Raw genomic sequence first — 16,411 nt, forward strand, 5'->3', positions numbered from 1 at the left:
GTTGCTAACTTTTTGGCTTCGGCACTGCCATAAACAAGAAGCAATAGCTACTTTCAGTCTTTTCTCACATTGTGGTTTAAATGGTCTTTGAATTTAGCGTTTCGTTTGCATGGCGATAAGCGAAAAAACTACCTGTTGTTGTTCAAGTGTTTTGAGAAGAGTTCAATGTATTTGAAAGCAAGATGTCAAAAAGAGATGCAGACGGAACACGACAGTTTCGAGGTACGAATTTTTAGCTGTTTTCACCGTTGCGAAAAATGAACGCGTTTTTGTGAGACTTTCGTATATAAAGTAGTAATATGCTTTTCAAAACAAGAAGAATGAAAGGCATTTTTCAATTGCAGTCAAAAAGGTCGAATTTGGAGCGCATTTTACGTACAACGTTTCAACCTCTGTTTTCTCCCTCAACTTTTACACAAACGAATTTCCTGTTTAATTAGCGATGCTTACATTCTTTTTATTAACTGCCATAAATTATCTGTGCATTCCTCTAACCGTTACAAGAAGTGCAAAGGCAAATAGAAATTTAGTTAGACATTTAGGATATGAAATCCGTGTCTGCTTTAGAAGTGACATTAGACTTTAACAACATGACGGCGACAAAGCGTTATAGCGCTTACTGGGTCCTTGATTATGTTGGAAAACAAAACATACTCCTATTCAAAAGTACACATTACAATGTTCAACACATCATTCTTGGTCATCTTCTTCAAACAGTCTCGACTTTGAAACGTTTTTTTCACCATTAACATACATTAATTCTTCATCAGCAGCAAGTTCAGGATCAAGAGCTGCGTATCTCGTACGAGCAAACTCACGTAAATGTATCTAATATAAAGATTATTTTTTATTCAATGTGCATCAAGCCTTTTGGTAGTAACAATGCAAAATATCTCAAGACTCATACCTGTAAATAGAGATTGACTTCAGCACTCCGGCATAAATAAGGAAAATTCCCACCAGATTTCAAATGTGCTCTTCTGGCATGAGGGTATAGTTTATGTAATCCTTCTTTAACTTCTTCTGATAAAGCACATTCATCAAATACCTGAAGAGAAATTATATTTCAGTCAATTAAAAGCTTACTGAAACACTGCAGCAGTTTAATATACTAACATCAATAATTGTCAATGGAATATTGGCAAGTTTCTGTGGTTCAATGTAAGAGCTTAAACAGTTGAGAGTCAATCTGGAGGCAAGTGAGTTCCTTTCAAGGCTATCCAACTAAAGAAAAATTGAAGCACAGATATTAAAGTTATTGAAACATTACCAGTCAGTTTAGATGAATATCAACTTACATTTTCAACCATGAAATCAATGGAGTCTGCAATATCAGGATCAACTTTTTTAGAATTAAAGTTTTCCATGACCATGCGTTTCAAATAAAAACCGGGCATTGCCCAAAACCTGTCATGTAATTGGAATACATGTGAGAAATTTTATCTTGGAATTGGTCTGAGAGAAGTAAAATTTTACAATAACATACATGTAAGCAAGGGTTGTTTGCTCAAAAACTGTTGTGTCTCCAAATGAGTTGCATAAAATAATAGAGCATGTTCTGGGAGAATTAGTTGTTGCTTCTGCAAATTTCTGGGCAAGAAAACCACCAAGAGATGCCCCGAAGAAATGAACCTACAGAGAAGAAGAGGAAGTTAGAATAAAATGACAAAGTTTAATGTTGAAAAAAAAGAATGTTGAACCTTGTCCAATTTTAAGAAATCCAACAACTTTTTCATTCCTTCCACCCATTCTCCATATGTCCAATACACAGGATATTCCACCTATAGTGAAAGATCAAATTTAAATATATTGTGTGGATTTGTTATCAATGATATAGTACATTAAAACCCACAGAAATGACACGGTAACCCAAACTCGACAATGACAAAATCTGTTTGAAAAAGATATCGGCTGTGCCACTAACAGGAGGCAAACAGATCAGAGGACAGCGAACATTGCGAGGCCCTGCATCGTATATGGTCCAACTTTTTTCTGTCATAGGATCCACGATTACCTAAATGGAAAATATATAAATCATTGCAAGGCCTTAGGTCTTAAGGTCTTAAACTAATCATTCAATTGAAGTACAGTAAACATTGATATCCCAAGGACTTGAAGTCACTTGTAATGACAAGATTTTAGACATGTTTAGATTGTGTGGATTAAAAGTCGCAAAGTTCTAAGTCGTGCTTGCAGCTCTGTAAACTAGTTGAGGTTTGTGATTTAGAAGACGCCTGCGACTCGTTCAACCTTGGCAACGTTTTTATGGTTATTGTATTAGTAAACAACAGGGGACAAGTAGCAAGGCTTCACGTGCCGTCCCTGACTTCGACTGATTGCTACAACACGCGCAACACTTCCAAACTTCCAGCCCGAGTTTGGATCGCCCTGGCGCGACAAGATATCATGATGATGATGAGTAAACAACAGAAGTCCAATCTGGTTGAGGGTGGCATTTTAAAACTTCGCACCATAAAATGATAGATGCGTTGGGGGTATTGTATGAATGATCCACATTGGCATACCATGATGTGTTTACCTTTCGCTTTGCCACGGTAGAACGAAAACTTTGGTATTCTTGCGATCTACGAATCTCGCTCTCTTGAGCCATTTCATCGATAATTAAATGACAACACAAGTTGACAGACTAAACGAACGATGCAGCAATTTACGACATCTTGTATACGCTGATCTATGGAATCGTCTCGTGAAATGGCGAGTCAAAGCCTTAGAAAATTCTGCACCCAATTGATAAATTCTTACTACAACTCGCCAAAACACAGAATTTATCGAAACCTGATGCTCATTTAGTTGCAACACGTGACTACATGAAGACCTTTTCCCATCGGGTAAACAACCCAGATTGGGTTGAGTATCGTCAGTTGTAGTGGCGCAGAGAGGAGGAGAGGTTTTTTGTAATGAATGAATGTTATAATTTGTTATTTCATAGAAAGACAATAAAAAATAATGTATATGGATGTGTTGTTTATCTCTCCAACTGTCAAGCTTGGCTAAGATGTGGCAAAATTACTAGGCTACCAAGACATTTGATTAAAAAGCTGTTGTGCAAAAGTCAACAGAAAAGTTCAAGGAAAAGTTCTATGAATTTAAGGCCAAAGAAATATATTACAAACTATAATATGCAATGCCAATGTCATGTCTACTTTGCAAGCAAGCTACAATTCTTCCTTAGCAATATTTGACGTAAAAAGATAACTTTTCAAACTTCATTAGTGCTTTGTTTTTCCTGCTTATTTTATCCGTGGTACGCTGATCACATAGACATTGCAGGCTCCTTTTTGGTTTAAAAAAAATTTGGCGTAAAAATCTGTTACAAACGTCACATGAAAATTTCTTATGAAAATTTCGCCGAGACTACCCATGGTCTTCAACTAATACAATGTTGTTCTTATTTTCTTGAACAATGAATTATGTTTTGGTTGGTTGTATTCGTGTACGATATCGATGGTGTGCAACCATTCCCCTGGACCCTGGGAAAGAGAGAACAATGGAATGTGCGCCATGTCGGATGACATTTGCATTGAAAATAAGGAAAATTCTTTGTTAAAATCATCCAACATGGCGCCTATGACGTAGCTTGCACACCATGAATAGGTTTGTCTAAAAAACTGGGGGGGGGACTACTGGTCCAACTCGACACATACACTTTTTACATAAACAGGGGGTTGGGGTTGGTATAAATATCTATGCTCATTTAAATTAACATCACGGATAAATTTCGAGGCTCGGGATAAAGTTATTTGAGGGTATTTTAAAGTTATAATTTAATGATTTTACTCCCAATATTTTTCTATGTTTTGGAGATGCACATTTACCCGAGGGCCCGGGCTTACTTGCCTCGTTTCTCTCTTACCAGCCATGTGTATTACTAAGTCCATGCAACACTCGACCTTGATGTTATCAAGAAGCATGTATGGTTAATTAGTTTTTACAATAAGACATTTCTTCTTTTCGGTAAAGTATGTCGTGTTTGAAAAGCTTATTATTACATACATTTCCATGCAATAGGACCGAGAAATTTGAGATCTTCAGCTGTCTACAAATGTAGATTTGATCAAAATTTTATCACAGTCTTGATTATATATTATTTATTTGCAATCCAGCTTAAATATTTTATCCCTGAACTTGCCCCTCATTGGCCAGCTGTTTGATATGACATATTTCAATTAATATACCTTATCAATTATTTTCAATGGTTCGATTATTGTGCCCACAAAGCCACCCTATTGGCTGTCGAGTCTGATTTAAGGATTAATTTCCTTCAAATTTCAATGCATATAATGATTCAGTAGCTGACAGGGGGCCGTATTGATTAAACAAACTATTTAATATTAAGACGAATAGCTGATACACGGACGTTTTATTTCGCTGGTGAGATTAAGTTTGATCGCTCGTCTTCATGACGTTACGTTTTCAAATCGCAACTTTGCAATTTATTTTCATTGCTAGAAACTACATTTGAAGTCGCAATTATCGCTTGGATGGAGCTCCTATAACGTTTTTTCAACGAAACACGCAACATGTTTGCGTGTGTTGTCAAAGAAGAAAGCAAGAACGTGAGCGCGCAGGAAAGTAAATTCGATCAGGAATCACACGGTTCAAAAAACCTTCAAAATGATGGACTGCCGACGACTGTTCGCTGCAATCAAACAGACGTAAGTATAACTACCGTCATATTTGTGACAAACGACAAAGATTTGATACAAATGTATTGGACCTTTTTTCACGGGTCAGTTTTTACAACCCGGGGGTTTTTACGGCCCCTGGTGCGCACTCTTTTTGTCTCTCGACAAAGCGAATAATAATACTTTACGACTCGTTTCAATTAAATTGCATTTTTGTCTCACTGCTGATTAATAATTGAAACAACATTGGGTGTTTGAGCTGCCGTGAATTTGATTGGTATTTGCTGTCTTTCACTTCTTTGCCGTTTTTTCACATATTTAACTTTATCTTTTTCTCATTAAACGAAGCTTATTGGAAAGATTAGGTTGATGCACGTGTCGTAATCAAACATATTGCATTTTTTTCCACGAAAGCACGAAGACTTATATTAATCTGTTGCTTATTCGAAACGCGACTCATGATTTTAATATTAATTCCCTCCATATGCTTTTCTTGCTTGCTTTGATAAGCGATTTTCAGCATGAGCTAGTTGGATTACAATTTTCCATTATCCGAATGTTTTGTCTTCGTTTTCCGACTTGTTTGACAAAAGAGTTTAGGTGTCCTTGAAACATGAAATAATTCATTGAATATTATCAGTCATAGAGCAAATTGAAACAATGTGCCGCGCATTAATAAAATTAATTCGATGATTATTAAAAAACGATGCGAGTATTTTGGCATTCGTTGACTGCCAAAAGCAGAACGAAATCGTAGCGAAAATACATTTTCAACTTCAACTGACGAGGGAGAACATCAATTACTACAGTTGACTATCATAAATTGTCATTTGTGAACGTGTGTATACACAAGAGTAGTATTCAACGAATCATTCATTATCTTAGGATAGATTAAATTGATTGCTATAATAAGTTTCATCATTCTAACATTTCCGTATAGCCGTCATGCATAGCTAGTATATATGGCGTTGAAATGAAAGATATTCTACATCGATTATTAATATATTACTGATTGAAATTTTTGATCAAATCTATGATGCACATTGTATTTGTATTAATGAAATTATCTTCGTTTAATGTCGTCAATTAAACGTTTTTGATCTTAGCTACATTTCATTCTCAACACTGACCGGTACGATATCAGACATTGCTAAATTTATTGCAATGCGACAAAATATAAACCAGATGGTCGTTCCTTTTTTTATGTATTTATATTTACAAGTAGCTACCGTAAAAAGCGATTCGACTGGCATAGTTTTATTCTTCACGCGATTTTAATGAAAGTACCCTGAATTTAAAGTATAGCTGCTGTAATTTGATTGTGTAGTAACGCTGCCGCGCAAGTGATCGTGTTGTGACCGTATTTGATCATTGAATTTTACTCTGCCGTTTGTATGAAAATTTGGAAGATGACTTTCAAGCGAGTTAAAATGTTAAATACGATCTTGTAGAATGTAGGGTGTATTTAAAACAGGAGATCTTTCATCAAATGTTGCTAAAATTTTAATCACCGACAACCCAAGAGAGAATTCACCAAAATAAACATTACACAAAACACCATGAGCCTATAGCGTAGCATTCTCTAATTGAAATCAACTAAAGACTGTATTCTAAAGAATAATTTTTTCATACGTCCCGTGGTGTTTTACCACAGCATGTCCTCATCTGCAGATATTTTTTAGCTATTGCGTGGAAGAGAATCATAACATTTACTAGTGTTGAATTATAAGTATTTTGAAAAGTTGATGTTCTTGCTCATTACTTGGAAAGATTATTGTTTAAATACTAGCTATATAGAACGATGCGTCTGTGACTATTAATATACGTGCTCTGTCCATATTTTTTGTAAATCTTCGTCGAGTGATTACGTATGCGAAGAAGTACTTCTGGCTTGGGTGTATGCTAAAAAACTTGACGTGATCAAATAGAATAAAACTATCTGTATTTGCCAATTAAAGTATGTATGTATTCAGGAAAAATTGGTATCAGCAGTACATTTACCAATGCAATATGTTGAAATTTAAAAATACTGTAATAATTGTGATTGAAGTATATTTATAGCGAACGGAGTATTAACGCGTTTTCATTGCATTTCGATTAGTGAATGCAATTGAGATAATTTATTCAAAGTTGATTGATTGTTAATTTTGTTATGATTAACAAGAATATAGTTAAAGGCCACCTTGACTCTTGAGACAAGATCACAACAAACAAGACCTGGCGGTGAACTAAGTTTTTGTCACGAAAAAACGCCAAATGTGACGATCTTGTGAAATGAAATGTGCAATGTAGCTACTAGAAATACTGTATTTAGTATATGATTAGTTCATTTTTAACACCATGTTTACAAAGGATTTATATGAATAGCCTAGCTTGATGAGTATTGATAAATATTATCCAACAGGAATATCTTTGTAAACAGAAAGCATGAATATTTTAGAGAACTGAAATGAACAATGTATTCTATCTAGAAACGTGGAGAGGGGAACTACGTGAACGGAAGATTATAGATGCTCCTTAGGGAGATATATCGCACTCAGAAAATATCCTCAACTATACGCGCCATCTTCAATTTACAAATGCAAAATCATTCAAGCTATGACTTATAGAAATGAATAGTTTATAAAGCAGAGAACATGAATGCTTTAGGAAACAGAGAACATAAAAATTTTAGGAAACAAAGAAATTGAATATTTTAGGAAACAGAGCACATGAAAATTTTAGGAAACAAAAAAATTGAATATTTTAGGAAACAGAGAGCATGAAAATTTTAGGAAACAAAGAAATTGAATAGTTTAGGAAACAGAGAACATGAATACTTTAGGGAAAAGAGAACATGAATACTCAAGGAAACAGAGAATACGAATACTTTTTAAGTACTGAGAGATAAAAACGTCAATATGTATATGCTTGTTAAAAAATAACATCGGATGTATCCCAGAGTGCGTGTGTAAACCTAAAGATGGCACCACTACACAATTGTATTAAATTTAAGTTGAGACATTAGCATTTTGCAAACTAATAATGTCATTTGCTGTTGTCCTAGCACCTAAATTTAATTTATATAGATAAACAAACGTTTAGTGAAATCGTGTGTCGCCTGGCATAATGTACAGTATTAATTATATTCTGAGCAAGAACTAAAGTGGATTTGCTAATAGCGTTAATTTAATCAGAAGCGTGTTTGGGATCAATATTATCTTTCATGTAATGTTAATTGCTATCAACGATGCATGATAATACAAAACGACGCCATTACTTTATCGATTTCGTCATCTTTTTTCGTAATTTCTAAATTTCAATTTCTAACAATTTGGTAGTTGTGCATTTCATGTTTTGCATATGTTGCCATTCGATAGAACTTCACTACCTTAAATTTTCCTTCATTATACGGATATTATTATTAAAGTATTAACCCGCCCGATAGAAGAATAACAACATAGTGTATAATAGCCAGCCACCCGTATAATTAATATTATTTCCACACACATGAATTTTGATGTAATTTCGACTGGAAACTTGGAAATAGAACATGGATGAAGTGTTTAAGTTTAATTACAAAGAGTAATTGAACCTGTGCAAGTGTTCCCAAACGTTTCATTTGTTTTCCACATGAAGTGTTATAAACAGACTATAGTTTTGATGTATTGTAGCTATATACGTTATATAAATAACTGGTGGCCTTTTAATGTAATTCGTGAATTATAATACTGTTTTTGGATTTTATCAAATTCGGCGTTCATTGAATTTGTGTAAGCATGGTGTTAATACGTGACTGTATGATCACAGCATTCAATGCATCGGTGAATGGGTCGTTTCACTTTGAAACAGAACATCTTGAAGAGATAACAGATGGCAAGTACGAAAATTATAATGACTGCCTGCCAAATATTAGTTGAAATATTTATTAGCTAAGCATGACGATCTCGCGCGTAAGTGCAGTTTGTGTTTATACGTGCATGCTGTTGAAGTGAGTCAATGTTAACAAAGCTCTTATCTTGTTTTATATAAAGGCGACAAACTCGTATGAAGAGCATCAGGAGTCGAGAGAACATAATGAAAGGAAGGTTTCCAACAATTGCGACTCACTTCACAATCATAAAGTTGAATTGAGAATGGACGAAATTACAAGCAAGTTTAAGAACGCTTTCGAAAGAATGGCCGAACTTGAATCGCTGCAGTTGTCCATGGAGGAAGACTCTAAAGAAAACGTCAAAGACCAATGGTCCTATGAATGCTATGAACATGCAAGAAATGATACTTTCCCAACAAACCAAGGTAGAAAATTTTGTATGAAAGGTTAAATCGAACCAACCACTCATGTTAGAATTTTTTTTGGTTGACATTTATCGTTTATATAGCTACATTTGTATAGATGAGAGCTGGTTTTTTGTTTTCTGTTGTGCTTTTTACTTAACCTGCGATTAGGTACAGTGTTTAGTTGAGATCTTTTTTATTCATAAATCGTAGAAATTTTTCTTCGATATTGTCTAAATATATTATCTGTCATCGTATGTTTGGATGCACGGCCCGCGTGCTGGTCGTGAATAATTGCGCATCATTTCTTACAGATGATGGGAGATCGGTACAAACTTCAAACGACAATCCATTAATTCGTACGAAACAGGAGAGATTATCACCCTCCGATCCAAACAAAGACTCGGTGAAAGTTAAAAAAAGTTTGATAGAAAATGAATATAATTTGAGCAGACGCGTCGCTGAGGATGGACATGATGTGACTGATGACGTTGGAGGTCTTTCCACTGAATGGTCTTACGAAGAGCAGTTTAAGAAGGTAATAACTGCCTCTTATACATGGCTACATGATATAGACTAAATAAGAACTTAATTCAGTTCAAAATTTAATAACCGAACTTTTTTTGTTAGCTTTACGACTTGGGGGATGAGTTTGAAAGAAAAGACTTCCTTGATAAGTTGTTCGCATTCATGCAACAAAGAGGTATGATATATGAATCCGTGAATAATTGCATCGAGAGAAAATTGCGTCGTCAAACCATATCCCGGCATGTTAGCTGTAAAAAAATATTGAGCGTTATTTATGTGACATTAAATTCATTTTTATATTCTCGTCAGTATATAATTTTTAAGATAGATACATGTTGATCATAAGGCCGACGCCTCTCGTGCGAATATTTACAAATTCGATCTATTAATTAGCGTGCGTGATATATATCAATGATAATACAAGTCTGTAAATGTGACAGGTTAATATTTCGTGTTAATAGTCTCGCCTGACAAGCCGCGAGCACCTGGCTTTTGTGAAATGGCTTTTTAGACGATCAGTCATTGTTACAATGTCCAAGCGGTTACAATGATCTCCTCGCTCTTCCCACACATAAAACTTTGCAAAGAATGCGAGTAGGAAAAATTACCAAACGATTGCACGTGTAATAACTGAAACTCTGTCGGCATTTCATCGAAATGGGGAGTACAATATTCAAACGTCAAAATATTGAGTCATTGAATCATTATATATTTTTATCCATGTAGTGCAGTAATGTACTAGTACAATATTCATTTCATGTACTTCTATAGATGAAGTTTTTCGGCGTTAGATTAATGAATATTAATTTACCTAATTAAATTCTCGTCTTCGTCAGCTCTATTATATAATCTAATCGTGACCAATTTGCCTAAAGTTAATAATGTCACAGCTTGTAGCTCTACAGTTTAGTATTATTTTACATATCAATTGAACTCCATTCAATTCAAGTAAAGCTAAATTCTGGCAAAACATTATCTTTGTAAAGTTTTTAAACGATCTTTTTCTCAAATTCTAAGAATTTATTTCAAATTTCGTGATTATCAATTTAAATTCAAACAAAAAATGCGACTATCTAATTCGTTCCGTCTTTCATTCAAAACATGTTCAAGTGCTCATTGAAACATCGGGCGGCGTCCTTAGAAGAATTACGTCGCAAGCAGATAAATACTATTGATGAGATAGATATAAAAATATTGCTTTTACGGACCTGTAAGACATAGATACTGAACTGACAGTCAAGGTGTCGTGACACTGTGCCATATCCATGGAAACAGTACTAAAGGCTGTTGTCTCCTTTAAACGTAACTTACCGATATGTATTGAAAATGATTTAAATTCAGAATTTCCGTTAGTGCTTATTTGAAGTGACGTCAGCAAATGCTATTGTCTCCTCAAGCCCCTTGCAAGCATTGTCACAAAATACCAAGATTTTACTGAGTTTTAGTCAGCGTTCAATAATATTTAATACAGCTTCACCTGAAACAATCTATTTTCTTTTAAATCTACGTTCGCATGAACATGGCCGTATTTGCGAAAAAGAAATGGAGAACTCCACTAAATAGACATGCATAAAAGAACTTGGACCGCTAACTGACGTTGCTCGGTTTATGCTAAGGCGATTCGAATTAATTGATTATGTATTTATTGTTTAATAACTATATTTGTTAAGGTACGCCTGTAAACAGAGTTCCTATTATGGCAAAACAAACACTGGATCTTTACAAACTTTTTAAACTGGTTACAGATCGTGGTGGCCTAGTGGAGGTAATACAACAACTTTTTAAATGTTTCACTTTTAGTTAATCAAACGTTTTGACAAAATGCTACATATAAACTCTCAAAGTTCTCAAAATCAATAAGATTTTTATCAACCGATTTCTAAAACAGTGAAAGAAACATCATTATGAAAACATCAGATAAACGGCTTAAATTGTGCGCCAGCTTCCGCAAGATTCGTTGCCTGGAGATTTTGCTGCTTGAAGGCTCTCACTAACGCCCACAGTTTCTTTACTAGCTACTTAGCTTCCATTCCTTTGTTTGTTTTTTTCCGACATGTAAAGTATTTGTCTACTTGTGTTTACTGCAAGTGTTATAAGCACTCAATTTTTGAAATATTAGCTCTCCGATTACACAAAATAAATATCAAATGTGTCATTCTATTATGATCCGGTAGCGAGGCCTGGGTTCTAGGATAGTCATGGAAGTCCGTCGCGAAGCGAGGATGACGTCAGTGGCGCCTCATATGAGGTGAAGCGTACTGATTCCTGGGCATGTAGTATGGAAGTCCTGCGCTGCCCAAACTCCAAGACTCCCCTCTCGGCCTAGACGATGTAGTCCAAAGGAACACATAGTGCTACAGTTTGGAATCGCTTCGGCTGTAGGAGCTGCCAGAAAGATGACAGGGTATGTCAGCAGACTGCCTTTGGGGCCCCACTCCGGATTTCTGTCAGGTTTACTCCTTAGCCTTTTCATCTCCCGAAGATGCCCACAAGGCAGTGGGACCATTTATCCATGGGTGGAGCACACTTGGTCGTTGGGTCACTCCTGTGGACCCTCCTCCCTGCTGTTAGCTGCCTGTCGCTGCACGTCCGCCCAGTGGTGCAGTGTAAACACCACCCCCTCACATGGTTTAGCTCGCCTGCTGAGACGGTGACCGGGGCATGGCGCTTGGAGCCACATGTGAGAGATTTAGGGATGAGTGGGGACCAGTGATGCCCGTCCACCCTACCAGGTAGAGTGCAGCAGCCAGACACCAAAGGTGCTACCCCACCTCAGAGCCCCAATGCCCCAAGGGTAGTACTAGGATAGTACTATAGCCAATAATGACCCAACGGAGACTGTGTATGTCGTGTAGACAACTTGAACTGGTTCATTCGACAAAGATCAACAGTAAGATAATATGAAGTGAATGGTTTTACCCAGGAGTATCTTTAGACTCTTGACTCTGAAGATGACTACTGCTTAGGTTGTCTTAACGTCAGTCAACGTCAACAATCATTCTCAGGAAGTGACTTCTCAATAAATAAGAAGATTTATTAAGAAGAAGTCAAAACGTGAAAATAATGAATGTTATTAATTCTCAAGAAGGCGAAATAAAGTAACAAAATAAGAGATCAACAATTGCACAAACAGATGAGGTACAGTTGAAGATGATGAAGAAAAAGTAGAAGGATGGAAGAATCATAATCTAATAAATTAAGCTCAGAACATATGCTGTAGTGCACAGAGTGGCTGCAAGCCACGTTGTTGCAGGGACATTTCTTTCATAATTACTGGTTAATACATTGATTTAGAAAAATTCTATGTTTCCATCCCAGCTATCAGCTGAAGTCTATGGTTTCAGGGCTATTCATATTGTTCCGGGATGGGGGCGGTTTTCATACATTTTTGTGGGCAGGAGTAATACGACAGAAAGGCCAACCAAGTTAGAGTCTAGATTCCAATGTATAAGAATTGATGTTTGTTGACAAACAAAAGCACCCAAACTGTATGAGTAAAAATCGCTTAATTGGTTCGAGTAAGGGAACCAGTGTAAGCTGCAACAAAATAAGCTCAAATTATTCCTCTATCGACATGGCGCAATTCAAAAATGTTCTGAACAAAATGCTTGAAGTCATTTTGTTGTGCAAAGTTCAGTTTGATTGGACATTAATATGTTAATTTGAAAATTGGACTCGCAAAAATATTTTTATTAAGAGGTGGACAATTTTGGTAAACTCAACTGTCAATAGAAATATTGTGCAGTGGCGCTTCATTAAAATTCTTACCCTTTCATAGCCAACAGAAAAAAACATTGGAATATAATCATTCAAATATATTTATTATAATCGTTTTTCTGGATTGCGAGGGAGGGGCTAATTATGTATATGCATGTCATTTATAACATATACAAATTATCAAGAGAAATTGACTTCAAATGAACTTGGCAATTTTTTTAAGAATAGTTAAATAGTAGCAGTCATTAAATCATGCATTGTGTTGATGCATGTATGTAAGAGTGACTAATAGAATCCTTTTTCAAAATTACGAATAAAACAACAGACTTTTCACGAGTCTTGATTATGAATAAGAATGTCTTTTTCTTCATAGACACAAGAAAAAAATCTATATAAGACATTTAACTTTTGTATTGTATACTTTTAAAATTAAAATTTTACTGAACGTATTTCAAAACAGGTTAATCAATATCGCCATTGAAATTTCGCCCTTATTGACATAAAGAGAAAGTTTTACCACAAGAAGAATAGTTATTTTTCTGACACCAGTTTTTGCACAGACTTCTATTTGGTTTGAATGTAGGTCATCAATAAGAAAATCTGGCGAGGAATCATTAAAGGTTTAAATCTTCCGTCATCAGTCACGAGCGCTGCATTCACTTTACGAACTCAGTAAGTAGCTATAACAGTGTAAATTCGTAGTAAGTTTCTTGTTAGTTACATTGAACAATTCAAAGCGTGACAAGTTTAAGGCTTTAAATACTTTGTTAATATGTTGGTAAAAACCTTCACTTCAACTTATGCTGAAGTAATGTGACGTTTTTCTTTAGATATATGAAATATCTCTACCCGTACGAGTGTTCAACACTGAAGCTCTCTTCTCCCACAGAACTGCAGTGTGCCATTGACGGAAACAGAAGAGATACAAATAGACGGCCATCAATGGGACACTACACTACAATGGTTGACTCTGAAGTTGACTTTTACTCAAATCCTACAAGTCCAAAGTCCAATTGTTCATCCCCTGTTTTGCAACGACCTACCTCACCTAACTTTACTCAAAAAGCAATGGCTTTAAGATTACAAAAAGAAAGCGAAGTATGTACATACAAGCATAAAATTAATTTTACCTGTTATGTTATTTTATCATCTTTGCCAGTTCCAGCTGATTTTTAAACATATGGCTAAATGAATTAACCGTGTCTTTATGTGTAGTTGGAAACGCCATCTTTCCATGGAAACAATGGTATTGGTTATAATCCTAACTTAAAACGAATGATAACGTTGGGTTCTGAAGCTCGTCCTCACTTCAAATGTGATTATCGAGCACAGCCAACTACCTATACAAATGGTCGCATTCCAACTTTCGAGCCACCGTACAAGAGATTGGCCAGAGTGCCAGATTATAAAAAACAAATCACATTCAGTCCTTGGGCGAACATTAAAATAATGACAAATACAGATATAGGTAAAAAATATCACCATGCATTTAACATTTTTAATTGATGAAAGAGTGCCATTGATCGATCTATGAAATAAACATGATCTTTTTTTATATCGGTGGAAGTTAATAAAAAAAATCAAATCATTTAGTTAAATAGGTTTGAGAATGAAGATGACGTCGAGAATTTCTTTTCTTTAGTTGGAAATTCAGTTGTCCATGATAGCCATGAAAGGAGGAACGAGATAAAAGAAACCGTTTCTCATTCACAGAGCAAATCACCACCAAAAAGAAGAAGCGCGTATGAAGAAAATAGTGCACATTCTTTATGTGTATCAATTGAACTAAATGGTATCAAATACCAAGGGACTTTATATGCGCAGCTGAGGTGAAACATTTTATTTATATAAACAGTAAAATTAGTTTTAGCTTCTTGTATGTTTGAGGACAAATATCATAAATATTTAATCGACATAATTGGCATTTGGAGTAATTTTCAACAACAAGCGAATATATTGTTGAAACTTTGTTATTCGTCTGGGTGTTTGTTTGTGTCTGAATAAAACTGTGTTCATAAAGTTGATTTCTCAAGTAGAGTTGACATATTTAAACAGAAAACAATACATAATCATCGAGAATTGTAGTAGTATGATTATTCTCTTCTTCGGTTATCTTGAAAACATTTTTTCACGATTTTGACAACCATTTGAAGACTCACAACATGACGACTTTTCTCAAAAAATGACAATTTGAATGGACGATTACTGCAAGGTAGACAGAAAGGTAGATACAAAGGTAGACCCAAGGGATGACAAACAGGTAAATAAAGACTACTCCTATCAAATGACGACTCTGGAAACGACGATCGACAAGGTAAGAGTAATTAGATATAAAATGCCCGTTTTTAGCCGTCTTGAGGATCTGACTATTCAAAATTTTGTTATAACTACACCCCCCCACCATTTTCTCGTTCTCATCTTAATATGAAAAAAGACATCTACTACATTTCAATTTTCAACATGCTCCTTTCAATCTAATCGTCCAATCGCCCACACGTTAAATATTCCGGTAAATATTAATGTTCTGGTAAGAACTTTTAAAAGCACATCGTATTATATATTCCGTAAAGCTAGACATAAAGGTAGACACAAAGGTAGACATAAAGTAGACACAAAGGTAGACATAAAGGTAGACAGAAAGGTAGACACAAAGGTAGACATAAAGGTAGACATAGACATAAAGGTAGACACAAAGGTAGACATAAAGGTAGACAGGGTAGACATAAAGGTAGACATAAAGGTAGACATAAAGTAAAGGTAGACATAAAGGTTAGACATAAAGGTAGACATAAAGACATAAAGGCTACCACACATTGAGATTATGAGACATTCATAAAAGGTAGACATAAAGGTCGACCATAAAGATAGATACTAAACATAAAGGTAGACATAAAGTCTACCTACCTTGATTCACCACCGCTTGATTCACCACCAGGCATTGCCTGACATTGTATATACTTTATTCATCTTTGTCTTCGCTATTGGTAGAACATAAATTGTCTACCAAAGTTAACTTTCGATAGCGACGCTAAGCAAGGCTCTTTCTTCATATTTGCAACGAGGGTGGCTAAGCAAAAGTCAAACGTACTATATATTGGGAGCCTGTGGTATGACTCGGAAGGCAATAAATGCTGTTCTGTCGCATACAACATTTGTCATTGGATTCCCACGTCACTCATCTGGCCGAGTGGTACAGTTGTCCGTGCAGTGATCACACCTTTCGGGTTCAATTCTTGTCCTTTTATTTTTCATTTTTCAAATTA

At 35.5% G+C, this 16,411-nt stretch overlaps 2 protein-coding genes across 3 annotated transcripts; one reads left to right on the forward strand and one right to left on the reverse strand.

The window, feature by feature from the left end:
• Window positions 1-123: 123 nt before the first annotated feature.
• On the forward strand, window positions 124-15,227 carry LOC124456133 (AT-rich interactive domain-containing protein 3A-like). 2 transcript variants are annotated; one of them, XM_047006669.1, is made up of 10 exons: window positions 124-222; window positions 4,471-4,676; window positions 8,660-8,924; window positions 9,218-9,441; window positions 9,534-9,606; window positions 11,102-11,196; window positions 13,732-13,820; window positions 13,979-14,246; window positions 14,364-14,616; window positions 14,791-15,227. In XM_047006669.1, exons 2-10 carry the CDS (start codon window positions 4,542-4,544, stop codon window positions 14,979-14,981), a joined length of 1,593 nt encoding a protein of 530 aa, XP_046862625.1. In that variant the 5' UTR covers window positions 124-222; window positions 4,471-4,541; the 3' UTR covers window positions 14,982-15,227. The 2 variants fall into 2 exon arrangements, with proteins under 2 accessions (XP_046862625.1, XP_046862626.1); XM_047006670.1 differs by lacking the exon at window positions 124-222 and adding an exon at window positions 4,310-4,392.
• Window positions 410-2,819, reverse strand: LOC124456199 (maspardin-like). The gene is made up of 8 exons (XM_047006698.1): window positions 2,540-2,819; window positions 1,853-2,014; window positions 1,701-1,781; window positions 1,487-1,632; window positions 1,299-1,407; window positions 1,117-1,224; window positions 908-1,048; window positions 410-828 (listed from the first exon to the last, which is right to left on the reverse strand). Exons 1-8 carry the CDS (start codon window positions 2,609-2,611, stop codon window positions 691-693), a joined length of 957 nt encoding a protein of 318 aa, XP_046862654.1. The 5' UTR covers window positions 2,612-2,819; the 3' UTR covers window positions 410-690.
• Window positions 15,228-16,411: the final 1,184 nt, after the last annotated feature.

Source organism: Xenia sp. Carnegie-2017, unplaced genomic scaffold (assembly GCF_021976095.1).
Source record: "Xenia sp. Carnegie-2017 unplaced genomic scaffold, XeniaSp_v1 HiC_scaffold_13, whole genome shotgun sequence".
Taxonomy (NCBI): Eukaryota; Metazoa; Cnidaria; class Anthozoa; order Malacalcyonacea; family Xeniidae; genus Xenia; species Xenia sp. Carnegie-2017.

Excerpts from the sequence above, each read along its gene's own strand:
- LOC124456199 (XM_047006698.1), bottom strand. The coding sequence starts at position 2,611 with ATGGCTCAAGAGAGCGAGATTCGTAGATCGCAAGAATACCAAAGTTTT. Across the intron at positions 1,225-1,298 it reads TTGATTTCATGGTTGAAAAT|TTGGATAGCCTTGAAAGGAA; the intron begins GTAAGTTGATAT and ends ATTTTTCTTTAG. Across the intron at positions 1,049-1,116 it reads TTCCATTGACAATTATTGAT|GTATTTGATGAATGTGCTTT; the intron begins GTTAGTATATTA and ends ATTTCTCTTCAG.
- LOC124456133 (XM_047006669.1), top strand. The coding sequence starts at position 4,542 with ATGTTTGCGTGTGTTGTCAAAGAAGAAAGCAAGAACGTGAGCGCGCAG. Across the intron at positions 8,925-9,217 it reads TACTTTCCCAACAAACCAAG|ATGATGGGAGATCGGTACAA; the intron begins GTAGAAAATTTT and ends CATTTCTTACAG. Across the intron at positions 11,197-13,731 it reads ATCGTGGTGGCCTAGTGGAG|GTCATCAATAAGAAAATCTG; the intron begins GTAATACAACAA and ends GTTTGAATGTAG.